The sequence below is a fragment of the Scyliorhinus canicula genome, chromosome 5, assembly GCF_902713615.1.
Source record: "Scyliorhinus canicula chromosome 5, sScyCan1.1, whole genome shotgun sequence".
Taxonomy (NCBI): Eukaryota; Metazoa; Chordata; class Chondrichthyes; order Carcharhiniformes; family Scyliorhinidae; genus Scyliorhinus; species Scyliorhinus canicula.
In genome coordinates, this window is record NC_052150.1 from 222,821,852 (window position 1) to 222,840,864 (window position 19,013).

Consider the following 19,013-nt stretch of genomic DNA (forward strand, 5'->3'; position numbering starts at 1 on the left):
CGGTCTTAAAGTACGAGTACTTTGCCTGCTTTAGGAAACATAGTTACTGTCTGATCTTCAACAACAAACACCCAATCAACTAAACAACGAGGTAAGAATATCAGTCATATGCTGATGTAAGACCACGTAGTATCCCTCTGCATGTGGGGTGGGTCACTTTAAATATTAAAGTGCTGAAGAAACTAGGGAAATCTTTGAAGATTTCCGATTTGGCTGACAGTATGTACTGGTCCCCCAAGTTTCTTTGAATCTCCAGTGTTTCTAGCTTTTCCCCATTGAGAAAGGATTACAAATGGAACAATATATATATTGCAGATTCGAACCTGGCTTTATTTTCCGCTCACCAGTCCCAGACTGCCATTTATTACGATCAGTTGATGGAAAAGCTGCAGAAGATGAACCAGACTGTGGGCATGGTGATGAACATGATTGATCACCTTGAATTAGGAGTAAGCCAGAGACTGAACAGCATTCAGCATTTCCTGAGTTGGACAGGTAAGGAGCTGATTGAAACTTTTTGTGGACTCTTTACTTCAGTAACCCTTGAGGGTGCAACTGCTCATGTGAAGATTTTTAATCTTATTTGTGTGAACAAAGGGCACAATTCCCCGCGGGTTTTTCCGAGAGTTTCCCATTGACTCTGCCGGCGAGTTCCCCACCCGCTATTCAATGACACTTTGTCACTTCTTTGAGCCCTGGGATGTTTCTCATCGGTTTAGCCCACACTTGGAATTTCTTTTAACACTGGGGAGCTGAACTATGAGATCGGGCTGCTATTTTGAATGGGTGCCCTGATCTCTAAGTGAGCTTGTGGGTCCCCAACACCTCCCACCCATGCACAATGTCACCCCCTGCACACATGGACACTATCCCACAGCCCCTGCTATGGGGTGCCTGAGGGTCCTCCTCTCCAGGGCCACCCCCCCCTCCCCCAAACTCCCAGAGGCCCCTACTTACCTGCTTTGCATTCCCCCACCCTCATTTCATGGGCATGCTTGGCCCCTGACCCTTAGCAGTACCACCCTGGCACCCATGCAGTGTTCCTGCCAGCTTGGCAGTGTCATGAAATGAAAAGAAATGAAAAGAAAAGAAAAATGAAATGAAAATCTCTTATTGTCACAAGTAGGCTTCAATGAAGTTACTGTGAAAAGCCCCTAGTCGCCACATTCTGGCGCCTGTTCGGGGAGGCTGGTACAGGAATTGAACCGTGCTGCTGGCCTGCCGTGGTCTGCTTTAGTTTAGCGTCTTTGGTCTCCTTTGGTTTAGCTTAGGGGCTGGTTTAGCACACTGGGCTAAATCGCTGGCTTTTACAGCAGACCTAGGCAGGCCAGCAGCACGGTTCAATTCCCGTACCAGCCTCCCCGAACAGGCGCCGGAATGTGGCGACAAGGGGCTTTTCACAGTAACTTCATTGAAGCCTATTCGTGACAAGAAGCGATTTTCATTTCATTTCATTTCATTTCATTTTTCATTCTTTAAAAGCCAGCTATTTAGCCCTGTGCTAAACTAACCCCAGTGGTCATCTGACCACTGGCAGCACCAGGGTGCCAGCTGGGCAGTGCCAAGGTGCCTACGTTCCATGGGGAGGGCCTGGGAGCCACCCTGCACATACCCCGACCACCTAGGGATCTCCAATGGCCCAGGAGATCGCCCCCCCCCGGGTGCCATTCCACCTGGCCCACGTTTGTGTGGACCAGCGCTGATTGCCCGGCTGCAGCCTCTCTGGGGAGGCCGAAGAATCAAGGGAGGCCAGTAGATCCTGGGCAGGTATGTTGTAAGTAGGTTTACGACCTACTTCCCCAAGCGTCATTTGCTCCGACCCATTTTGAGCGGAGTTCTGACTCTGACATCTCGCGGGACTTCAGTGAATCTCGCGAGGAGCGGAGTCTGTTGGGAGTCCGCTGGAGACCTATCCTGGGATTCTCCGGCCGAGTTGTGCTCTCACTGAGCGCAACGTGGCAAGAGAATCACGCCCAAAGTCTTGTCAGAATCACTTCAAGAATAGAATTACTGATCATTTATCCCAATGTTTGTGGAAGGGATGTACTATTGCGCTTGCCTGAATAAGTTGTTTAAGATTTGATGGGGTATTCATATAAATTGGCTTCTGGTGGAGATGCATAATGGGATGTTTGAAGCCAAGTGAAGATGGGTTAGTGGCCGATTGATATAAATTCCCTTGTGCACAGTTATAATTGGAGCTGGCAGTTGTAATAAAGTGAACCCTCAGGCCAGCAGTGGGACTCCACTTGGAGGAGTGCTGTTCTATTGGGATAAATTTACATAGGAAGCTTCTATTTTATTAAATGTGAACATGAATTATTGTGGGAACATTTTCCAGAAAAATGTGTAACTGTAAAATTTCTAATTGTTTTATTTACTGTTGATTTGCAAATGGGGGAGTGCGTGTTTTTAATATTGCCAGTCTACATTCCCTTACCCGCAACATGCATTATAGCTAGGGACCCAATTCCACACTTCGGATCCTCCTGAGTCTGCTATCCTGAGGTATAAGGCACTCCACCACACATCCAGAAATAAGTTGTCGGATGTTCGTATGTATGCACTTTGGAACGCTGGAAGCACCTAACAATTCTAGTCCCTCCTATACAGTCTGCCAACTTCTAATCAGTGAGTTGTATTATTCCAGCAAATACCAGGGACAGATGTTCTGCTTGACTCGTATCTCTTTCCTTGAGGGGCAGCACGGTGGCACAGTGGTTAGCACTGCTGCCTCACGGCGTCGAGGTCCCAGGGTCAATCCCTGCTCTGGGTCACTGTCCGTGTGGAGTTTGCACATTCTCCCCATATTTGCATGAGTTTTGCCCCCACAACCCAAAGATGTGCAGGGTAGGTGGATTAGCCACGCTAAATTGCCCCTTAATTGGAAAATGAATTGGGTACTCAAAATTTATAAAATAAAAAAATAAATAAAATCTCTTTCCTTGATGCTCCAAATGAACAGCCCATTGCTTTCATAAAAGTGTTTTGTTTTTTTTCATAGAATTTACAGTGCAGAAGGTGGCCATTCGGCCCATCGAGTCTGCACCAGCTCTTGGAAAGAGCACCCTACCCAAGGTCAACACCTCCACCCTATCCCATAACCCAGTAACTCCACCCAACACTAAGGGCAATTTTGGACACTGAGGGCAATTTAGCATGGCCAATCCACCTAACCTGCACATCTTTGGACTGTGGGAGGAAACCGGAGCACCCGGAGGAAACTCGCGCGCGCACACGGGGAGGATGTGCAGACCCCGCACAGACGGTGACCCAAGCCAGAATCGAACCCGAGACCCTGGAGCTGTGAAGCAATTGTGCTATCCACAATGCTACCGTGCTGCCCCATTGCATGTGCAATTGTTTAAGTTGCTCAACTAAGATTGTAATTCTTTAGTTAGATTTTTGGATTGCAGTGACTTATTATAGACCAGTAAGTAACCTACTTTTTAGTTGTAACCAATTTACTTTTCTCTACTGATTTTGTAATTACAGGAAACAACCTTCATGTGATCTACACGTGTACAGTACATGTCAGCTATTTTCTGGTTGCTGCTCTCATCATGACATTCTTGCAAACGCCAGGTTTCTCCCGAGCTGTGTTGTTGATTCTGGTGGTGTTAAATGCTCTGTCTCAGTTTAACCACTGTGTCTCCATGGACCTCAAGTGTCTCAGTCTCTTTCTATTTATGACTGTGATTGGTAAGTGGGGGTTACAGACGGGACAGCCTTTTGTCAAGTCAAATATCTGAAAAGGAGATGGAATTATGGCTCTAGTTTGAAAATTCAACCCCGTTTAATCTCAATGGATAATGCTTCCATTTCATGAAACAGATGTAAATGTAAATTAGGGAAGTGGGGTTGAATATGGGCAGCACGGTAGCACAATGGTTAGCACTGCTGATTCGCGTGCTTCTTGGGTGAATTGGACATTCTGAATTCTCCCCAGGGGCTTTTCACAGTAACTTCATTGCAGTGTTAATGTAAGCCTACTTGTGACACTAATAAAGATTATTATCATTATAATTGCTTAATTCTATTGTTTATGTCTTTTAGTTTAAAACTTGAGGTCAGTTCACATAAAAGAAATGAACTCTGCACCAAAACTAGGTACAAATGTGAGGGGAAAGTGTTTCTCCATCAGTATTCCACTTGTTTTTAAAAGAAAAATAATCATGCAGAGCAGCCTGTATTTGTTGGAATTGTGACACAGTGGTTATCACTTCTGCATCACAGCACCAGGGACCTGGGTTCAATTCCAACCTTGAGTGACTGTCCTGTATGGAGTTTGTACTTTCTCCCCATGTCTGCGTGTGTCCCCTCCGGGTGCTCTGGTTTCTTCCCACAGTCCAAAGATGTGCAGATTAGGTGGGGTTACGGGGATAGGAGTTGGCCTAGGAAGGGTTCTCTTGGCCTCCTTTTGCACTGTAGGGACTCTATGACAAATGGATCACTTCAGAATTCTGATAGCTACCTATTGAGAGGGAAGGTAAAGAGGAAAATAAGGGCAGCATGGTGGCCTAGTGGTTAGCACAGCTGCCTCACGGCGCTGAGGTCCCAGGTTCGATCCCGGCTCTGGGTCACTGTCTGTGTGGACTTTGCACATTCTCCCCGTGTCTGCGTGGGTTTCGCCCCACAACCCAAAAATGTGCAGAGTAGGTGGATTGACCACGCTAAATTGCCCCTTAATTGGAAAAAATAATTGGGTAATCTAAATTTATTTTTAAAAAGAGGAAAATAAAACTGGCAAAGAGAGAATGAGAATTAAATGGTAATTAACATGAAAAGAAACCCAAGATTCTCTTACTGGCATGCAACTGTAAGGGACAGAGGGATTTTTTTTGTCGTTTTTATAGTAGAATTTTGATTGTTGATTAAAAGTGGTTCTTTCTATTTAACTTTTGTTTAGGTAACTGGATGTTGATTAACTACCTTAGTTTCTGGAAGAGAAAGGTTCTGCAAGGTCACCCATCTACTCCTGTTATTGTGCCGTCAAACCTCTACAACTCTCAGACTGGGTTTCGCACCTCCACACCCGAGAGGTATGGGTTGGACTTTATCGCTTCCTTTTTCTCTCTCCTATACCACCGGCTTGCAAGAGCTTCTCGTTGACCATCAGCTGCTGAGCCATTCAGATCAGGGTAGTCTCTGGTTTAGTCCTTGTCAATGACGAGTTAGTTAATCTGAGGTGGACAATAGCGAGAATGCATTAAATATTCCTTTGTTAGGACTGGGGTAAAAAGGCTAGGACATTGTTGCTGTCTAGTGATTCTCTGCTAGTTGGATTTGTTTATTGTCACGTGTACCGAGGTACAGTGAAAAGTGTTTTTCTGCGAGCAGCTCAACAGGTCATTAAGTACATGAAAATAAAATAAAAAGAAAATACATAATGGGCAACACAAGGTACACAATGTAACTACATAAACACTGGCATCGGGTGGAGCACACGGGTGTAGTGTTAATCAGGTCAGTCCATAAGGGGGTCATTTAGGAGTCTGGTGACAGTGGGGAAGAAGCTGTTTTTGAGTCTGTTCATGTGTGTTCTCAGACTTCTGTATCTCCTGCCCGATGGAAGAGTGAGTAAGCCGAGTGGGAGGGATCTTTGATTATGCTGCCTGCTTTCCCCAGGCAGCGGGAGGTGTAGATGGTGTCAATGGATGGGAGGCGGGTTCATGCGATGCACTGGGCTGTATTCACGACTCTCTGAAGTTTCTTACGATCTTGGGCTGAGCAGTGCCGTACCAGGCTGTTTGTGCTGACCTAATGGGGACTGGTTTTATTTTTCTTTTGACTATTTAAATGAACTATGATCTGTGATCTATGAACTTGTTTGGTGACGTGCACAAGAATACTCAATAAGACGTTTGTTTTCCAGAAAGCATGACATCCTCAGCTTGGAGGAAGAACTTGAGAAACTAGAATGTGATGGCTTGCCAGGTAAATATTTGTTGCAAACAAGTTAGAAGTTTAAACCCGGAGGAGTTTTAACTGGGTAGCAGTTAGAATTAGGATTTTGAGGGTGGGTGGGGAAGCACTGACTGTTTTGAAAGATGGGTAACAGTGACTGGCTAAAGGGAAGAGTTACAAATTATTCAGATTTTGACCAAGAAAATATGTCATAGTTACAGTTATAAACTGTTTGTGACTTGGGTTAAACCTGTTTGATTATGAGAGAGAACAGGAGCCAGACCAGATGGTTTAATAATTACAGGAGAGATGCAAGGACATGCTTTGATTTAGCGCATACATCACATCGGTGCATCACCCACGTGAATTTATTGGGTACATGGTGACTGGAATATGTATTGTAAACGGGGAACTATCAGTTAATTGGCTCTGCCAATATTTGTAACTGGAAACTGAGATTAGGCTAACTTATGATAGGAGAGAACACGATTCAACAATTTTATTTCTCCTCCCTTAATTAAAAGTAAATAAGCCTTGAATCTGTTTGAGGTACATGGCATAATTGATATTAAAATACTGGCTTTTTTTCAACAGATTAAAATTTCCAGCAACATTTGCATTTAATAATCACACCACCAGGACCCCAATTTTTTCCAGTGACAATTTAGCGTGGCCAATCCACCTACCCTGCACATCTTTTGGGTTGTGGGGGTGAGACCCACGCAGACACAGGGGGGGGGGGGTGAGGAAATGTGCAAGTTCCACACGGACAATGACCTGGAGCTGGAATCAACCCGGGTCCATGGCGGCGTGAGGCAGCAGTGCTAACCACTGACCGCCCTTAAAACCCGACACTTCAGTAAGTGAATTTATAAAGGATTCCTTTCCCGCATCCCTCAGTATATCCATTAAAAAAAGCTCATTGTGGGAGCTGCTTTATTGAAGGAGCTGCTTTATTTCGATAATGGATCTTCCATGGTTGCATATTCCAGGTTGGCAATTCCAGTCACATGCAGATCTAGCCCACAGTAGTTTGGTACCACTGGACCTGTCTGGTTTTATTAAAAAAAACATATCATTGTGTGTTATAACAGTGTTGTGCAAAGGTGCATAGTACCAGAGGCAAGGTTGTGCGTGGAGGGGGAATGGAAGATTTCAGTTGAATTAATGGTTATGATCCTAAGCTTGGGTTTTAAAGGCCTGAAGCTGCAAGAGATGAGGAGTTCCACAATCTTTGTGGGTGGATAAATGTGTAGAATCCATTATGGAATGGTTAAAATACAGGAGGTGGCTATTTCGACCATTGTGACCATTCTAGCTCTCTGCAACAGCAATTTAGCTAATCTCACTCCCTGGTCTTTTCCCTGGAGCCCTGCACGTTTTTCCTCTTCCAATGGTTATTCAATTTCCTTTTGAAAGCCATGATTGAATCTGCATCCACCACACACACTCTGAGGCAGTGCATTCCACATCCTATTGACTTGCTGCATTATGAAGTTTTTCCTCCTGTTGCCATTGCTTCTTTCACCAAATGTTTTAAAAGATGTCCACTAGTTCTCAATCCTTCTACAATTGGGAACGGTTTCTCCCTATATTGTCTTTCTACACACCTCGAGAGGCATTCAAAATCATGTCTCTATCATTTCTTTAAATAGAACAGCCCCAGTTTCTCCAATCTGTCCAAGTTCCTTATCCCTGGAACTATTCTCCTAAATCTATTCTGCAGCCCCTCTAATATTTGTGCATCAGGCTGTGTGTGGATTCAAGCACTGCCTCAGCTGACTCTGCATCCTGCTGGTCAGTGGATGGTGTGGGCAGTAAGGTGCTTCACTGAACACAGCACAACCTCTCTGGGACAATGCTTCGAGAACTTTCTTGAACTTGGCCGTTTCAGTCTGGAGTGTTCATTGATTGGAGTTGGAAACCTTATGAAATATGTATCTCTTGTATTTCCCCGAAACTACTTCAGACAGAGAAGGCAGGAATATGTTGAAGTTGGAAGGACTAACTTTTTTTTTTGTTTCAGATAACTATGGTTTGAGGAATGCAGATTTTATCAGAAGTAGCCCTGTGATAGAGACTCCAGCCCAGGCATCATCTCACACTGCAACTCCATTGGAATATGTCTCCAAAACTCCGATAAGCTCCATGCCCATCTTGAAGAAAAGACTGGGATTGACCAACTCTGCTCGTTGGGAGGTCACTCAGCGAAATGTATGTTTATCTTTTAAAAATCCTTAAATCTAGCTGTTTGTGAACAAGGTGTTTAGTTTACTCTATCCACACTTCCATCACCTAGAACCTGAATTTAAAATCTAACTCCAAATGAATAGAGGGAAATCTCTGCCTCATGGTGATTGGGTTGTCTACCTCTCCCTTTACTTGTTTTTTCCCAGCAAAGGTCCCAAACTGTACTGATGCAATCTGATACATTGAGAGACTAAAAAAAGTTTTGCTCGATCCAGCACCGGCTGTAACAGAATATGTCAATTTCAACTTCAATTTGCTGCAGCAAAATGTCTTCAGGTTCCTGCTTCCTGATGCTTACCTCTGCTATCCTGTTGAATGATCATTTCGACAACTTGCCAAGCGAACTGTGGCACAAAGCAATTTCAGTTGTAGTTTTATGTTTCATCCCTGTCCCAACTGTTAGCAAGTCTCCACCAGCTCACACATCTGTTGTTGGGAAATTGTTAAAATCCATTAAAAAAAAATAAAATAAATTTGGTGTACCCGATTCATTTTTTTTCCAATTAAGGGGCAATTTAGCGTGGCCAATCCACCTAACCTGCACATTTTGGGGTTGTGGGGGGCGAAACCCATGCAAACACGGGGAGATTGTGCAAACTCCCCACGGACAGTGGCCCAAAGCCGGGATCGAACCTGGGACCTCAGCGCCGTGAGGCAGCAGTGCTAACCCACTGCGCCACCGTGCTGCCCACTAAAATTCATTATTAAGGAAGTAATAACAGGGATGTTTGGAAAGTCAAACCGCGTTCCACCAGAGTTCTCTGAACTGATTCGCATTTATATTCTTTCTTAAAATAACCAGACCAAAACTGGATATGGTACTCCAGGTATGATATCTTAGTTCCTTATTCCAGTTTATTGATACATTTGTATTGTGTCCTTGATCCCTGGTTTAGATTGTTGTGGAAGGGGCTTCCCTGAATCCCAGTGCCTGCGTGTGTGAAGCTGAAACCTTCAATCTCAATCACTCTGCTGCCAGCAGTGGGTGAGTATCCCAGTGTTGGGAATGCTAGTGCCATGGAGGAAAAGGGAGATTTCAAACCAGCATCAAAGCAAAGTAGATGAAGTCAGAAAAATGTGAATGTGGCAAAACTACAGAGGGGAAGTAGAGAAGATTAATAGGGAATCTTAATAACTGATTTTAGTCGGTAATTGATGCACAAGATGGGAATACACTTGGTGCTAAGTGATGACATGGCAAAGAAAGCAGTAGGGTCTTGGTAATAGGGATATGGGATAAAAGAGGAGGTCCTTCGAACCTGTTCCCCATTCAGTAAGATCATGGCGGATCTGGTTGTAATCACCATTCCATCTTTCGGTCCGCCTACCATAACCCTTAACTCCCTTCTCTAACTCTACCTTAATGATGCAGCCTCCATTGCTGTCTGGGAAGAGAATTTTTCCTCATCTCTCTCTTAAAAGGGCTTAATCTTTAAAAAAAAAAGTCCACTAGTCTCATCTCGCCAACACGAGGAAATGTCCTCTTAGCTACCCTATCAAATCCCTCAGGATCTTCTATCTTTCAATAAGATCACATCTCATCTTTCTAAACTCCAATGGATTAGGCCCAGTCTGTTCAACCTTTCCTCATAAGACAACCCGTCCATCCCAGGAATGAGTCGAGTGAACTGTTTCTAAAACAAATCTATTGTTTTTCAAAGAAGAAGGCCAAAATTGTTAAACAGTATTCCAGATGTGGTCTCGCCAAGGCCCTGTACATCTACAGCAAAACTTCCCTACTTTTATATTCCATTCCCCTTGCAATAAATGCCAACAATCGATTTATCTTCCTAATCACTTGCTGTAACTTTTTTGTGATTCCAAAGTGATAAACAGATACACTGGAACTGAAGTGGAAAAGATCAACAATCTGGCCAGCTGCAGAGTTCAAAAACTCAATGCACCATTCAACGTTTCTCATCACACACCTGTGCAGCTTCCACTCACTGATGACGTCTGCCTCCATCACCCCTCTAGTCCAAACCGGCTGTGAAGCACGTTGGGCTAACTTAGGTTCTGAAGGACACTGTACAAAAGTTATTATTTCTTTCCCTGACCTCTTCTCCCATCTGCCCCCCACACACCACCATATTTTTTTTTTCTTCTACTGGAAACCATCTGTTCACCTTTCCAATTCTGAACGTCATGCTGTGGTAAAGTTCAACTGGACACCTCTCTTCAGGATCTTCAATACCTTTGTTTTAATAAAAGTGTAATCATTGGTTTTATATCAAGCAGTGTTTGGGTAATCTTAGAGGGAGAATATAAAAGGTGCTTTGTAAATTCACTGCGATTTTGCTGTGGATATATTTGAGGAGCCATTGCAGCTATGGAGGGCTGACCTGAATGAGTTCTTCACAATTACAAGGCAAATATTGATCAAAAGACCATAAGACATAGGAGCAGAATTAGGCCACTCGGCCCAGCGGGTCTGCTCCCCCATTCAATCATGGCTGATATTTTTCTCATCCCCATTCTCCTACCTTCTCCCCATAACCCCTGATCCCCTTATTAATCAGGAACCTATCTATCTCTGTCTTAAAGACACTCAGTGATTTGGCCTCCACAGCCTTCTGTGGCAAAGAGTTCCACAGATTCACCACCCTCTGGCTGAAGAAATTCATCCCCATCTCAGTTTTAAAGGATCGTCCCTTTAGTCTGAGATTGTGTCCTCTGCTTCTAGTTTCTCCTACAACTTGAAACATCCTCTCCACGTCCACTCTATCCAGGCCTGGTAGTATCTTGAAAGTTTCAATAAGATCTCCCGTCGTCCTTCTAAACTCCAACGCGTATAGACCCAGAATCCTCAACCGTTCCTCATACGACAAGCTCTTCATTCCAGAGATCATGCTTGTGAACCTCCTCTGGACCCTTTCCAAGGCCAGCATATCCTTCCTTAGATACGGGGCCCAAAACTGCTCCCAATATTCCAAATGGGGTCTGACCAGAGCCTCAGCAGTACATCCCTCGTCTTGTGTTCTAGCCCTCTCGACATGAATGCTAACACTGCATTTGCCTTCCTAACTGCCGACTGAATCTGCACATTAACCTTAAGAGAATCGTGAACAAGGACTCCTAAGTCCCTTTGTGCTTCTGATTTCCTAAGCATTTCCCCATTTAGAAAATAGTCTTTGCCTCCATTCCTTCCGAAGTGCATAACCTCACATTTCCACATTGTATTCCATCTGCCACTTCTTTGCCCACTCTCCGAGCCTGTCCAAATCCTTCTGCAGCCCCCTTGCTTTCTCAATACTACCTGTCCCTCTACAGATCTTTGTATCATCTGCAAACGTAGCAACAGTGCTTCAGTTCCTTCTTCCAGATCATTAATGTATATTGTGAAAAGTTGTGGTCCCAGCACAGACCCCTGAGGCACACCACTAGTCACCGGCTGCCATCCTGAAAAAGACCCCTTTATCCCCACTCTCTTCCTTCTGCCAGTCAGCCAATCCTCTATCCATGCCAGGATCTTACCCTTAACACCATGGGCTTTTAACTTATTTAACAGTCTCCTATGTGGCACCTTGTCAAAGGCCTTTTGGAAATCTAAATAAATCACGTCTACTGGTTCTCCTTCCTTGTTACCTCCTGAAAGATTAGTTTGTTTGCCCTGGTTAATGAGGACGTAATTTGGCATCAATTTAAGATCACCTCTGTTATAAGTGTTTACATTAAGACTGCCCAATTTGTTCAACTACTTCTGGTGAAGAGAGTCTATTTTAAAAGGCTGAAAATGAAAGAATGGAAAAGAAAATTGCTTATTGTCACAAGTAGTTTCATAGAATGTACAGTGCAGAAGGAGGCCATTCGGCCCATCGAGTCTGCACCGGCTCTTGGAAAGAGCACCTGATCCAAGGTCAACACCTCCACCCTACCCCCATAACCCCACCCAACAAGTAGGCTTCAATGAAGTTACTGTGAAAAGCCCCTAGTCGCCACATTCGCTTGTTCAGGGAGGCTGGTACGGGAATCGAACTGTGCTGCTGGCCTGCTTTGGTCTGCTTTAAAAGCCAGCTATTTAGCTCAGTGTGCTAAACCAGCCCTATGGGAGAGTGAGTTGGGTTATTTGAGGTGGATAAAGTAATTTATTTTTGTTTGAAAACCCCTATTCTGCTGTTTTATTCTGTGACGAGGACTGTTCACGTCCAGATGTGACTGTGCCCAGACGAACAGGCTGCTGCTGTACTTGTAGGTCAGTGCCCTCTGGTGGCAAATGAGCATCCACATGGACGGCATTTATTCCCAATCCCTTTCTGGGTTCCCCACTTTTGGACTCCTCCTGATATCATGCCATGATGTGAAATCTGTGGTATCGTGGACACTGCACTATATTGTTAAATCAATATCCCTTTCTCAACAAATGAATGGGCAATTAAAATGTAATTAACAATGCAACTAACCTTTTTTGTTTTTTCGATGTTAGATCTCTATCGCAAAGGCAACCCTGTTGTGGCATCACAAAGACTGGTCAACCATGCCGAAATAAAGCAGTTACTGGACAGGAATTCTGTCGCGTCCACAGTTCAGGGCAGACTTCATAACAGTTAAATCTACTTCAGTCTAAATCACTGTTGCTCAGTTAAGAGTATTGATGCTGTTTTAAATTTGGTTAAATTAATATTCCTGTATTTGTAACTACTTGGTTTTTAAACTGGTTTGGCGTAAATGGGGAGAAATCTCTGACTCTGGGTACATGGGTCCGATTAGACACATTCCAGATTCTTCCTGGTTCATTGTTCCATAACCCTGTCCAAATTGTGCAGATTCAGCACAACTGTTTGGAACCAGGCAACAGAAACCAATATGGCTGTGTCACTTCATGGAGAGCTGGTAACTCGACCCATCTGTTTCCAACTGAGTTTGACATTAGTCTGTCCGCCTCTCTCCACCAGCAGACCAGCCGTGTGTTTTCAGCATTTACGTTGATTTTAATCTTTTCTTTTTGAAACATGAAATGGTTATTTTAAAGGTGCCATATTGAATTGTGTATATGCGATGACTGATTCTTTCCCATGGGAATGTGGTTACTAACTACAAGTGAGCTGCTGCCAGTATGTAATCCCGTTTGTATTTTAAAGGTCTTTGGAAACCAGTGTTGTTGGATTCTGGCTGTGAACAAAATACAGCTCCCAGTGAAATGAGAGTTGTACAAGATCTGTACGAAACTCCCAGAAAGCCTGGGTCTTGGTTAAGGGGTTTGGGATGAGAAAAGCAGCTGGGCAAGAGTGTGCGTTTACATGAACAGCAACTTCCGAGTTTTTATTTTGTATTCCTGTTTTACCATCTGACCCCTTCCTCCTTTTTTTCTGAGGCCTCTGGAGATTTATAGTAATTTTCACATTTTTGTGTGTGTTAGCAAAATGAAACGAGTTGGCACAGCAGGGTCCTTTTTGACTCGCAATTTATTATGTGTAATCTTTTTCCAGAACTCTGTCCTTTTGGAACTGTGCAGTAACAGATCCTTTTGCTGCTGAACCAATTCTCTGCTCTGCTACCTGTTCTGTATTTAATGAGGACCGCTTGCTCTTGTAACATTCTTCCATTTGCTTTGACCATTATCTACCTCCAGTGTTACTTTCCTGTCCCTCACTCCTGATCATTCGTGTACTTGTGTCTGCGGCACTGGTGGGCATATTCCGTCTCCTCTGTACATTTCTATCTGATTGTAGTCCGAACCCTCTGCGTGGACATATCTGCAATGACATCTGACCTGGACGGAGGGGGGTGTTTTGTATAATGTTGTGCAATAGCTCAGTTTAAGGTAACATTGAGAATAAGGTTGGACTGGAAATACCTTCTTAAATACATAACTCGGTCTTCAGGCCCCCTCACCAATTCTGAGTCGACGCTACAGAAAACAGTGGTGCTGCATTAACCCTAGCAGGAGGCAGGTATTAAAGAGGAGGGTTTGTACTCCTGCAATGCATTTTATTGAGTGTTTTGTTTAAGTACAGTAGTAGTCACCTAAAGGATGAAAGGTCATTGATATTCAAACGTGTGGACCATGCCAGAACCGCAAGTCCTGGCAATTTGACCTATGATGTGCAGATAACCTAGTTCTCTGACTTAATCAGGTCAAATGAGTTCCTTGGAGCTGGGAATGTATTCCTACTCAGTAATCAAGTTTAGCACTGAGATCTGATTGCAAATTCAAATTGCTGATAGGGTCATCTCTTTGCTAACCCCAGGATGATGTTAAATGAGAACTTGATTTTAATCTTTTTTTTTGTGAGCCATATGATTCCTTGATGTTGAATCTTTTTAAAAAAGTAACAAATACACAAACGTGGCGTGCGCCGGTATTAAATCACTCCTACTCAAAATATGTAATATCCATTCAAGGTGAATCGCTTGCAAATGTTTTATGTTTGCCGGTTTATGTAGTGGAACACTATCTGCTCACTGAATCTGTTTGGATGGATGCACTGAGTTATACTGGCTGCCCATATTACTCTGAGATGGACTGAACGCTCTATGCAATCTAGCTCTGCTGCCTTCTGCCCAGTTTGTGTCGGTTTATGTAGTGGAACACTATCTGCTCACTGGATCTGTTCGGATGGATGCACTGAGTTATACCGGCTGCCCGTATTACTCTGAGATGGACTGAACGCTCTATGCAATCTAGCTCTGCTGCCTTCTGCCCAGTTTGTGTCGGTTTATGTAGTGGAACACTATCTGCTCACTGGATCTGTTCGGATGGATGCACTGAGTTATACCGGCTGCCCGTATTACTCTGAGATGGACTGAACGCTCTATGCAATCTAGCTCTGCTGCCTTCTGCCCAGTTTGTGTCGGTTTTTCGGGTGGTCAATTTTTTTCAAGCTGAGGGAACGATATTGTGAAGACAGGTGATCGGCAGGATAGATCTGCTTTAGTAACTTTGATTCTGGCATGTTCCATTGACGCAGTCACCTACCTCTGGTGTAACATCTGAACTTGTGACCTTGCACAAACACAAATGACTCACTTTGGTGTCTCCGGTTTTCTTTGAGTTTTATCTGGTGGATTAACTATCCAAGTCATTATTTGGACAGAAATGAAAGATTGTTCTCGGCAATCGTGGGTACTCTGTTTTTAATGTGAGTTTTTTTGATTTGAAAAAGCCAGTTTTCAGGTTTTGTTTCCCGTGTAAATATAATGAAGTCTAATTGTTTTCTGAAGCATGTTATGGCTCTGCATTCTGATATAATGTGAAGTCCCTTTTGACATTGTTTTATTTGAAATGATAGAACTCTGGTTTTTACCCCAACTATGTCAAATTCAAGAAACCCACAACGTCCTGGCGTGTTTTGTTTGGGTCTGCTGCATAAACCATCATAACACTAATTGTCTTATTTGGAATTGTTGGCTGAATAAATATCAATATTTCCCATGATTCCAACACTTTGGAAATATGGGCGTGTGATTAGAATTCCCTGCTCCTGATTACTGTTAATCACTGTTCAAATTAATGTGTGTTTGGGGTCAGGGCATAACCAAGACTATTTAACATTTTAATCTTGTAAATTTTTTATTCAATAAATATATTTGGATTTCTAAAACTGGCTGATGGATTTAATTTTAGTCCCTCCCTTTACCTGACCTCTATTTGAAGGATGTCGTTCCACCATCTCCTTTGCTGCTCTTCATTTCAGTGCAGCACCAGGGAAGTGCTGCACCTTTGGAGGAGGAGGGGGGGAGGAAGAAGGAGTGCTGCACGGGTGCCGGGGTGGGGGGAGAGAGGAGTGCTGCAAGGCTGCCAGTGCCGCACGGTTGGAAAATACATAATAGGGCAACACAAGGTACACAAACTTAAATATAGACACCGGCATCGGGTGAAGCATTAATCAGGTCAGTCCATGAGCAGGTCGTTTAGGAGTCTGGTAACAGTGGGGAAGAAGCTGTTTTTGAATCTGTTCGTTCGTGTTCTCAGACTTTTGTATCTCCTGCCCGATGGAAGAAGTTGGAAGAGTGAGTAAGCCGGGTGGGAGGAGTCTTTGATTATGCTGCCCACTTTCCCCAGGCAGCGGGAATGTGTAGATGGAGTCAATGGATGGGAGGCAGGTTAGTGTGATGGAAGGGCTGTGTTCACGACTCTGAGGTTTCTTGCAGTCTTGGGCCGAGTAGTTGCCATACCAGGCTGTGATGCAGCCTATCATTTGAGAGTACCTTTAAGAAATGAGTGTTTAAGAAATGTACCTTTAAGAAATAAGTGTTTTTCAGTGATGTCAGATCATTCTCTTGATCATTTGGTGAATTCAGAATTATAAATGTTTTCAGTACTGAATGTAAACCTGATGGGCGCGATTCTCCGTCCCCCAATCCGGGTGGGAGAATAGCGGGAGGGCCTCCCGACATTTTTCACGCCCTCCCGCTATTCTTCCCCCATGCCTGACACACGCCACGAATCGCCGCTCGTCGTTTTTTACGGCGAGCGGCAATTCTCCGAGGCCGATGGGCCGAGCGGCTGGCCCTTCACGCCTGTTTCACCATGGCAGCAAACACACCTGCTTGCTGCTGTCGTGAAACGGGCGCCAGATGCCCGTTTGGGGCATCTAGAGGCCCGATTGGCACAAGAGCACCACGACTGTGCTCGGGAGGGGACAGGCCCGCGATCGGTGCCCACCGATCATCGGGCCAGCGTCCAAAACAGACGTACTCTTTCCCCTCCGCCGCCCGGCAAGATCAAGCCGCCACGTCTTGCCGGGTGGCTGAGGAGAAAGACGGCAACTGCGCATGCGCGAGTTGGTGTTGTCCAACCTGCGCATGCGTGGCTGACGTCATCGGCCGCGTCAGCCGCCGTGACGCTTGACGTGCGGCCTTGACGACGGTCGTCAAGGCCGTCAAGGCCGTGCCGCACGGGGCTGCGCTCCTAGCCCCGCCCGGGGGGGGGGAGAATCGGCCCCGGAAGTGGCCGTGAAGGCTGCCATGGGTCACGGCTGCCATGGGTCACGGCCTGTCCCACGGCAGCCTTTACGATTCTTCGCATTTGCGGAGAATCTCTCCCTATGTGCTTCTGTTAAAAGGTGCTTCTTTTGTCTTCTGGATGTCGTTTGGGAAGTTATTAAGGATTACTTAGTGTTGTATTCTTTGGGGGTTGTATTTGAATTGATGGTTGCTAAGATGTTCACTGTATGTTTTTAAAAAGGCTAACTTGAGTTCATAGAATAAACATTGTTTTGCTTCAAAAAATACTTTTCTATTTCTGCTGTATTACACCTGGAGAGTGGCCATGTGTTCTCCATACCACAATCTATTAAAAGTTGTGGGTCAGGTGAACTCCATGATACACTTTGGGGGTTCTCTAAACTCTGGCCCATAACAAGCCAGATTGGATGCTTTCTATGGTGCACCTGTAAAGGTTGGTAAGAGTTAATGTGGACATGCCAAATTTCCTTGGCTTCCTAAGGAAGTACAGGCGCTGTTGTGCTTTCTTGGTGGGCGTTGACGTGGGTGGACCAGGACAGGTTTTTTAGTGATGTGCACGCCTAGGAATTTGAAGCTGTTAATCATCGCCACCTCGGCCCCGTTGATGCTGACAGTGTACAGTACTTTGCTTCCTGAAGTCAATGACCAGCTCTTAAGTTTTGCTGGCATTGAGGGATCAATTGTTGGAATTGCACCACTCCAATAGGTTCTCTATCTCCCGCCTGTATTCTGACTTGTCATTATTCGAGATCTGAAAGCTGAGGATCCAGTTGCAGAGAGACGAGCCAAGTCCTCGGTTTTGGATCTTTGATATGTGCTTGGCTGGCATTATGGTGTTGAAGGCGGACCTGTAGTCAATAAATAGGAGTCTGATGTAGGAGTCATTGTTGTCAAGATGCTCTAGGATGAGTGTAGGGACAGGGAGATGACGTCTGCTGTGGACCGGTTGCGGCGGTATGCGAATCGCAGTGGATCAAGGGAGTATGGAGTTGATGCGCTTCATAACCAACCTATCGAAGCACTTCATTCCGACTGATGTCAGGGCCACCGGATGGTAGTCATTGAGGCACGTTGCCTGGTTCTTCTTTGGCACCGGTGTGACGGTTGTCTTCTTGAAGCAGGTGGGGACCTCTGAACAGAGAAGGGACAGGTTAAAGATGTCCACAAACACATCTGCCATCTGGTCCGTGCAGGCTCTTGAGTGCATGACCAGGGATCCCTGATCAAAGTCCCACAGGTTTGTTTGGAATCACTAGGTTTCAGAGTGCAGCTCCTTCATCAGCTGAGTGAAGAGGTAGATTCCACAACCACATTCTCTAGACAAAGCCAATGATACAAGACGATACTTTGAATGTGAGTCTTTGCAATAATTAAGTCTTTACAGGTCCAGGCGGAGCGACTGGAGAGAGGAATAATCAGTTAGAGGTGTGAATGGTCTCAAGCCAGGACAGTAGGTAGGATTTCACAAGCCAAGACCAGATGGTGGGGGGTGAACGTAATGAGACATGAATCCAAGGTCCCGGTTGAGGCTGTAGTCATGCTTGCGGAACTTGGCTATCAGTTTCTGCTCGGTGACTCTGCGTTGTTGCGAGTCCTGAAGGCCGCCTTGGAGTTGGGGACCAAGGGCAATGTGTCCAAGTTTGCAGATGACACTAAGATGAGTGGTAAAGCGAAAAGTGCAGAGGATACTGGAAGTCTTCAGAGGGATTTGGATAGGTTAAGTGAATGGGCTAGGGTCTGGCAGATGGAATACAATGTTGAAAAATGTGAGGTTATCCATTTTGGTAGGAGTAACAGCAAACGGGATTATTATTTAAACGATAAAATATTAAAGCATGCCGCTGTGCAGAGAGACCTGGGTGTGCTAGTGCATGACTCACAGAAAGTTGGTTTACAGGTGCAACAGTTGATTAAGAAGGCAAATGGAATTTTGTCCTTCATTGCTAGAG

General features: G+C 44.7%; 1 protein-coding gene across 3 annotated transcripts in view; it reads left to right on the plus strand.

Moving 5' to 3' along the window:
• The window catches only part of bmb (brambleberry), a 33,833-nt gene extending 18,135 nt beyond the window's left edge, over positions 1–15,698 (plus strand). For 2 of the 3 annotated variants that reach the window (XM_038798598.1, XM_038798600.1), the window contains 7 exons: positions 316–495; positions 3,496–3,702; positions 4,910–5,042; positions 5,876–5,937; positions 7,934–8,121; positions 9,054–9,142; positions 12,581–15,698. In XM_038798598.1, the coding sequence (XP_038654526.1) occupies positions 316–495; positions 3,496–3,702; positions 4,910–5,042; positions 5,876–5,937; positions 7,934–8,121; positions 9,054–9,142; positions 12,581–12,698 (977 nt within the window). In that variant the 3' untranslated portion in view covers positions 12,699–15,698. The remainder of the gene's footprint in view (positions 1–315; positions 496–3,495; positions 3,703–4,909; positions 5,043–5,875; positions 5,938–7,933; positions 8,122–9,053; positions 9,143–12,580) is intronic. The other variant, XM_038798599.1, reaches the window with a different exon arrangement.
• The last annotated feature ends 3,315 nt before the right edge of the window (positions 15,699–19,013 follow it).